The sequence below is a fragment of the Apis dorsata genome, unplaced genomic scaffold (assembly GCF_000469605.1).
Source record: "Apis dorsata unplaced genomic scaffold, Apis dorsata 1.3 scaffold_176, whole genome shotgun sequence".
Classification (NCBI taxonomy): Eukaryota; Metazoa; Arthropoda; class Insecta; order Hymenoptera; family Apidae; genus Apis; species Apis dorsata.
In genome coordinates this window covers 146,765-155,080 of record NW_006263463.1, presented here as the reverse complement: position 1 = coordinate 155,080, position 8,316 = coordinate 146,765, and the positions used below count along the sequence as shown (strand labels likewise).

At 25.8% G+C, this 8,316-nt stretch overlaps 1 protein-coding gene across 2 annotated transcripts in view; it reads left to right on the top strand.

The window, feature by feature from the left end:
* LOC102678294 (semaphorin-1A-like) overlaps window positions 1–8,316 on the top strand; it is a 399,280-nt gene that overhangs the window by 247,193 nt on the left and 143,771 nt on the right. For both annotated transcript variants that reach the window (XM_031509822.1, XM_006614361.2), the window contains exon 5: window positions 1,269–1,439. In XM_031509822.1, coding sequence (XP_031365682.1) covers window positions 1,269–1,439 — 171 coding nt within the window. The remainder of the gene's footprint in view (window positions 1–1,268; window positions 1,440–8,316) is intronic.

Here is an 8,316-nt window from a genome sequence, read left to right as displayed (position 1 = left end):
TACATTGTTATTAGGAATAAATATATATTCATTTGGTAAGAATTACGAGTTTCATTACGAATTTGATTATTGGTACTTTTTAAAATGTTAGAGAATAAACTATACTTTGGCGGGTAATAATCTTTTCAATATGGCGATCGTCCTTTGTCAGGCATTGTGTGTTCGTAATACGTGTGTTTCGATCTTTACATTATTTTCTAATAATTGACATATTTCTACTTTAAATTCTTATTCAGTTAGAGGAATTTTGTCTTGGAATACATTGTTATTAATAATAAGTGTATATTGTTACAATCGATTAGAGATTTCATTTTAGTATTCGTATTCGTAATTTTGTTCGAAGTATTACGTATATGTATAAATATATGTATAAATATTTCAGTATGATGATTTTGTAAGGCATTGTATGAATGTAGTATTACTGATGTGAATTTTGCAATTAATTTTTAATAAATTTTATATTTTGATGACTAGGCCCATCAAATATGGAATTTCTGTTTTGCGATATATTCTTTTTAATAATAAATGTGAGTTCTTGTATTAAATTTTTCAAATTTTATTTTTGATTTGAATTGTTTGAAGTTTGTGCGCAGTATGGTGATTTCTAGCACGGTTTCGCGCATAATTTTTCAATATGGCGAATGTCTCGTCAAGCAATTGTGTGTCATTTTGCTTAATTCTTATATTAAATTCTAATAATTAACATATTGTGAATTTATATTTCGAATCTTATGTAGATATTTTGTATTTCCTTATTTGTGATTTTTATTCGTAGTAATTGTGTATTCTTGTTTTAAAGAACTTAAAATTCGTTTTGGAATTCAATTGTTCACAATTTAGTTCGAAATATTACATATTTTAGTATATTTTCGCGCGCAATAAAGTTTCAATATGGCGAATGTTTCTTGTCAAGTGTTGTGTGTTCGGTATTCTTGTATTTCAATTTTATTATTATTTTCTAATAATTAGCATATTTAGATTTAAAAGTACTTATATTCGATATTTTATTATTGATAATAATTATATACTTTTACAGTAATTGTGATAAAAGTGTTCTGTGTGATGAATTACTTGGCTACAAAAAATTATAAAATGAGATAAAAGGTTAGGTTTGTTTCGGTTATTCATTAATTTTAAATATTATTTTTGCAATTATATTTTTTTTTCCCTTCCTGTTACGATTCAATCTATTTCTTGTAATCTGACATGAAATGCTACATTTCGGGAATTATATAAATGTAACTTTTGTTTGATCTTGTTTGTTGTAGAGGTTGCAGTGGTCCAGCAGCGGGGCGCATCGCGAACTTTGTTATCTGAAAGGACGTAGTGAGGACGAGTGTCAAAATTATGTACGAGTATTCGGCAGACAAGGACCTGATCAATTTCTTGTTTGTGGAACGAATGCATACAAACCAGCATGCAGACAATTCACTATTAAGGTAAGTATTATATTCCTTTTAACTGGCGATAATGTTTTTCGATATGTAGTTCATTATTTTAAATCACCAACTATCAATCATTTGAATATTCGATTATCATAGTTATATAGTTATATAGACATTGATTGATGAAAAAACATTTATAAACTTCTATATTTTGCTTTATTTTACTGTATATTTCCTTATTCGCCCTTTTTTGAATAACATTTAAATATATAAAATAATGATTTAAAAATTAGAAATCGAATAAGAAATAACATTTAATTGTTTGATTAAGCAATATATTTATAATAAAGTAAACGCAAAGTAACTTATCCTTTAATATTGAAAAGTATTTTCATATTTTCATTATTAGTAAAAAAATCTAAAATTTCATATTAATTCATAAATTATATATTAATTATAAGTAATTATATATAATTAATATATATAGTTAATATATATATTAATTATATATAAATTATATATTATTATATATATAAACATTTAATATTTTAATATTATTATTGGGAATTGAACATTTAGAATTGTAAAATTACTCGATTTAATTTTTTTGAATTGAATATTTTTAATACAAATAATGTTATTATTTATTTTTTTAACTCTTAATTAAAAGATATATTTTATTTAAATGATTAATTAAACGTAATATTTATATTTGTTGAATTTTTTTTTTTTTTTTTTTTTTTGATTTAATTAGTTGAGATTCAATTAGAACCATTAATTAAATATTTTTGTGAATATGTATTCATATATGTAACAACATTATTACATATATAATAATTTTGAATATAAAATATGTGTATTTCTATCATTAATTAATCTTTTATAAGAAATATCACATATTTTAATAAATTAAAATCTTAATTTTTTTACATTTAGTGATAATTATTTACTTCAATTTCAATTATGCTCATAAAAATTCAAAAATACTATGATATTCGAATATTCAAATAATTAATTTGTTTCTTTATAAAGAAACAAAATTTTTTTTTTTACAAAGAATATGTAATTTTATCAGATATAGACAAAATATTATTTAATGAATAACAATTTAAAAATTCTAATTATTAATTCAGATGTGATTTGATAATTATTTATATAATTTTTTAATTTAAATATTTGAACATTATCTTAATATTGAACTCACAAGCATGATAGCATCAATTATAAGTAATATTCATTAAAATATTGTTCATTTAATGTTAATTATATTATCGATTATATTATAGCTTTGTTATAATGAGTGATTATTAAATTAACATCTATTAAAATTGTTATAAATGTGTATATATAACAAATGATAATAATGAACGATAATATGATTGAAACAATTATTTATGTAGATATATTGATCTAAATAATGTCCAATTTTGATTAATTATATTATTTTTACAGCAAATATAAAAAAATATTTACATATTATCTTCCAATAAAACTTTTGTTTTCATCTAATTTTGGCAAAAGTTTTGTTTGATGTTGGTCTATAGCTATTGTAGATATATATGAAATATTGAATAATTCAAAAATTAATTATCTTCAAAAAGTGGATTCATTTATTACATATTTCTCAAATTTAATAATGGATAAAGAATTTGAAAGAATTGTAGAGATGAAACTTAAATAATCACTAGGATTAGAATAATTATAATATTTTAATTTTCATCTCAAGTTGCAAAATCAAATATCTATAATTTTATAATATCAAGTTATTTTATAGATTACATCATATCTTCTTTGAACTTCTAAAGCACTTTGAATTTCTAAAGCAAAATCAAATAACAAATCTATCCATTTTGTTTCTTGAATTTTCCATCGGTAGATTTTTATTAATTAGTTTTTTTTTAATAAACCATTTATTTACATGAAAGATTAATAACAATCCGTTATTATATTTTAATCAATGTACTCTATAAATTAATTTGTGTTCATAATTCACAAAATAAAATTTGATTATCTAAATGTCTTTATCGAGTACGCTTCAATAAAGGTAAACAATGAATCACGATGATTTGATTTTGGTTTTGCTTTGTTTATTTATTTAATAACTGAAACCAGAGGAAAGGAAATACGCAAGAAGGAAGGATATTTTAACAGTATGGCTACAAAATCAGAAAGGGAAAGGAAATTAAAAGGTAAATAAGATTAGAAACGTAGAATTTGCGGATAATTTATTGCTGGATGTTAAATATTGGCGCAACAAACAGAACGTATAACATGATTATGCAATGATAGTAATAAGAGAGAACGATAGAGGAACTATAATCAGATACTCGTCAGTGTAATGACGATGCGAAGTATTTTATCGTATTTTCTAACCAAAATCAAATTATAAGAAATAACTCGATATTTTTTCATTTCAAAAATTAAAAGATATCGAGGAATTTCTTGGAAAAATGATCTATAAAATAAAATTTAAATTGAACGATTTATACTAGAGGTTTAGTTTTATGTTTCTAATATATTTTAAAGATAATAAAAAAAAGAGATGACATGGTAATGATCATAGAAGAATTATTACTTTATGGGATCTTATTTTGTTTATGAATTTTATTTTTTATTATTTTATTTCCATTTCCATTTTATTTCGATTATCTTATATTTTCATGTTTCTATTATATTCTAGTTATCGATATAGATATTCTTGCAATACTTTTTAATATCTTTCGAATAGAAATTATTTAAGTTCAAGGTATTTCGAAATTTATTCCTATAAATAAAAATCTATTGAATTTATTCTTTCTTTCTTCTTCTTTTTTATATTTTTATTTTTTCGTATCATAGCACTTCAATGAAAGAAAACAAATTTTTTAAATTTTATATTTATATTTAATAATCAAATAGAATTTTTTTATTATTTTTCACAGATTCTAAAATATTTTCTTTTTCTTGAATGCTCTGTACGTTAGATAGATGTAGATACAGTTAATTAAAATTGATTAGAAGCTTACAAGCTTTTTTTCCTAGGAAATTCTTGATTGAAATATATTGCTGTGTGGTTTTTTCTTCTTCTTCTTTTTCTCCTTCTTCTTCTTCTTCTTCTTCTTTACGAAAAAAATTTCGTTGTGAAGTTTTGATGTTAATCGTGGTAACGTGTTAAAGTTCAGATGAATAAATCGATCTAGTTCTGATTAGAAAAAAAAAGAAATTTTATTCGGTTGTTGACTCGGGAAAATACGGGCAATAGAGGCAGGAGCTTTTATGAGGTCTTTTACGAGGTTAGAATAGACTGAAGTTCTTTTCAACTTTTTACTTTATCACAGGCCACTGCTAATATCACATAATAACTCGTAAAACACGGTTAATACTGTATCTATCTGTAATAGTTTACTCGTGGAAGCTAGCGTACTTTGTTCCCTTTCACGTTTCCCTTTCTCCCTTTTTCTCTTTTGTAACAACGATTTTTCATAGCAGCGTAATAACGTATTTTTCTAAATTTTTCTTTCTTTTAACGTTTAACGAGTATTTATAATATAATTACGCAACGTCGTTCCTTAATTTGTAAATAACTCAAATTAATATCTTGAAAGTCTTTTATCTTTTTTACTTTATATTTTGAGAAAGAAAAGAAAGAATAGAATGAAATTAAATGAGAGCAAAATTTTTTTTATAAAATTTTCAACCATCCCAAGATAGATGTAAAAACTGTAAAAAAAATTAAATATAATTTAAAATGAAAATTAAAAATTATGTAATTTTCGTCGCAATTTTTTGAAGAATTTTATCTCAAAAAGTAAGAATTTTAATTCTCGTACAAATTACATAAAAGTAATACATTTCCAACGAAATCTGATATTTTATAAAATCTACGTAAAATTTCCAAGCTTGCTATAAATAACATTTCGGTAATTATATTTGGGAATTTAATATATTTCTCGAGAACATCAGTCAATTAAATGAGTTTGCTAGCATTGTTCTTCATAATACATTGTATTAATTCTCATGGTCATTATCTGAGTATATTCACTATATTAAAGACTTGAATTTCATATCAGTTCTGATATTGTTTTCTTTTCAATGGCGAAATTAATAATTTTCAGATCAATTTGGGTGATTTTTATGAAAAATATCATAAGTTGTACGTTTCGTATCTTTAAAATTTATTGTTATGGCTCACAAAAGGTTGCTTGTTGTATGGGTAATGGGATAGTTGGATATTGTTTTCATCAGTTAGAATTAATATTTACGATATTTCATTTTAAAGAATATCTATATCGATATTAAATTTCCATTTAATTTATCGTAATACCTTAACATTTATTGCATTAAATTTTCGTTGTAATGTAAATTATTGAAATTCAGGATGAAGATATATGAATTTGATTTTTTTTTATTTCTACAGTTTTTTAATTATTTTAATTATTTTCATATTAATTTATAAGAAGAGATATAGGAATGAAATTTTTTTCTTTCATGCATATCAATGTTGTGAGTGATTTATCCTGTATGTTATCCCCATTAAAAACTAATTACGAAATGATAGATAAATCTTATTATGCAATGAAGAAAAAAATTGCAATTAAGAGAAGTAAGAGAGAGAAATAAAGAAGAATTTTTTTTGCTTTCAATAGAATAATATTTGTCTTTACAATAGGTACACATATTTCTAAAATTCATTTAGACAGTAAAATAAAAAGAGTGCAATTATTTTAATTGTTTTCCAAAATTAAAATCGCACAATGAATAATATCGATAATTATTAAATTCACTTACTTTTTTAATTCAACTATTAGAAACAATTAATCCAATCTGCATATATATTGCCACGTTTATATTGTTTCTAACTGATTTAATTACTAGTCAAGCATACGACATTCCATAGTACAGAATAGTTCCATTAAAAAAATTTTAGTATTTTAAACTCACTTAATTGCACTCTAAACCTCTATTCACAGAATTATCCCTTAAAAACTTTTTTTTATTTCATAACACATACAAATTAATTACTAGAATTCTATAATATATTAGCTATATCTTTTGAAATATATATTTCTCACTTGAAATTAAAATTTTTCTTTCTCTTTGTTTCAAAAATAAAATATTGAAAAATTAGGAAATAATAGGATTCACAAATATCGTAAGCACATCTACGAATCTTTCATAACATTTTAACAGCATATTGAAAATCATTTAAACGTGCAAAGAACAAACGATCGTGCAATCATCTTGCTTGAGGAAACAAACGACACCGAGCGAAATTCTTCGAATCTTCATTTCCCCATATTCGTATTAGTTTCCTTTCCACTTTCCGCCTTTTAATCAAATTTATTGGAACGCAAGCGTTGCGCTTTAATATCATTTGTTGCGTCGAATTTTCGCTCCGAGGCATCCCGGATATCCGCTATAAGAACCAAAGAAGTTTTAACAGGAGGGGGCGGAGAGGGGGGGGGGGAGGGGGTGGCCATAAGATTTTCAAAAGGACTTTTGAAACGCTCTGGTTCTCCTTTGAAGAAGCTGTCTGTAGGAAAAAAGAGGAGAGGAAGCTTTCGAAAAAGCACGCTTCAGCTTGTAATACACCTTTTCCTCTCGCGTTTACAGCCGGCGAATCGCGTTCCTCCCCTTTCTTTCACCCTCGTGTCTCTTTGTGCCGGCAGTTTCGCGGGTTGTACACAACCTCGTCGCTCGAAGGCACTATTTTTAATCAGGGATAAAGAAAAAAAAAAGAAAGAAAGAAAGAAAGAAAGAAAAAAAAAGGAAATAAAAAGAGAAATTAACGCCGATTTCGCCGATGGGGGAGTAACGACTTGTAGCGAATCTGCAACCTGCATCTCTTCCTTTCAAGTCTGTCAATCGTATCTAAGCTTGGATCTGTTAAATTCCGGCTCTCGTGGACACTTTGTGAACGGGCAAAGCATGTGATAAGGAAAAAGAGGATCTTAAGGTTTATTGCAGTTGTAAAAGTGCAATAGGTTTTCCTTTTTTTCTTTTTTTTTTTTGTTTTTTTATTTCTCACCGTCGGTCGGCAATTTGTTGGTTTCCAGGATGAATCGCAGGGGCTTTATTGGTCCACGTTTTCGATACTCGAGGAGTTTATCGCGAATAAAGCGGAAATGGTGTTATAAAATATTGCGTGCCTTTTATTATTATTATGCTCGTAAAAGTTTATTCCAAGAATGTCATATAATTTAGATAATTTTGATTAGGAAAATGATATATTGAAATAGGTGTGAAATATTATCTTTTTGATTCCATATTATTTAAATATAAGACATTAGAATGGGGGAAAGAATTATGGTTGTTTCATCAATTAAAAGTGTTAGAAATAGATTGCGCATTTGTGAAAAATTTGAAATCAATTTAATAATCAATTTAATACCAACTATTTCTCAATAACTTTTCTTATCAATGATATATTATCCATTTAATCAAAAGATCATTTGCAAAAATATTTTTCAAATTTTTAAAAATCACATTTTCATAATCAATACTCCTCCATTCTTCTGTTCATTATCAAAACCTTTAATCAAACCTCGCAATACATTTCCCTCCCCGTCCAATTTCAAATTTTCTCATCAGTTTCGTATAAATCCATATTCAATTTCCAAAGATTTACCTCCAATTTAACAGTGTCCGAAAAGATCTCTCGAAAAAAAGGAAAAAAAAAAAAAAAAAAAGGAGGAAAATTTATCACTATGTACTGCCAATATATCTCGACCCGCTTCGTATTTTCGCTCGCCTATTTTCATCGACTGCTCGTAAGGGTATAAATCCCTTGTAAACTTTGCTGCGAATAAATCGCAACGTTAAGATAACTTCTTTATGCGATCGCTTGACAACGGCCAAGGCCTTTGCGCTGAAACGGTGGAGGAAGCGAAGAGGAGAGGAGAGGAGAGGGTAGATAGGGCGTCGTGGCGCCCAGCGTCTTAATAATGGCACG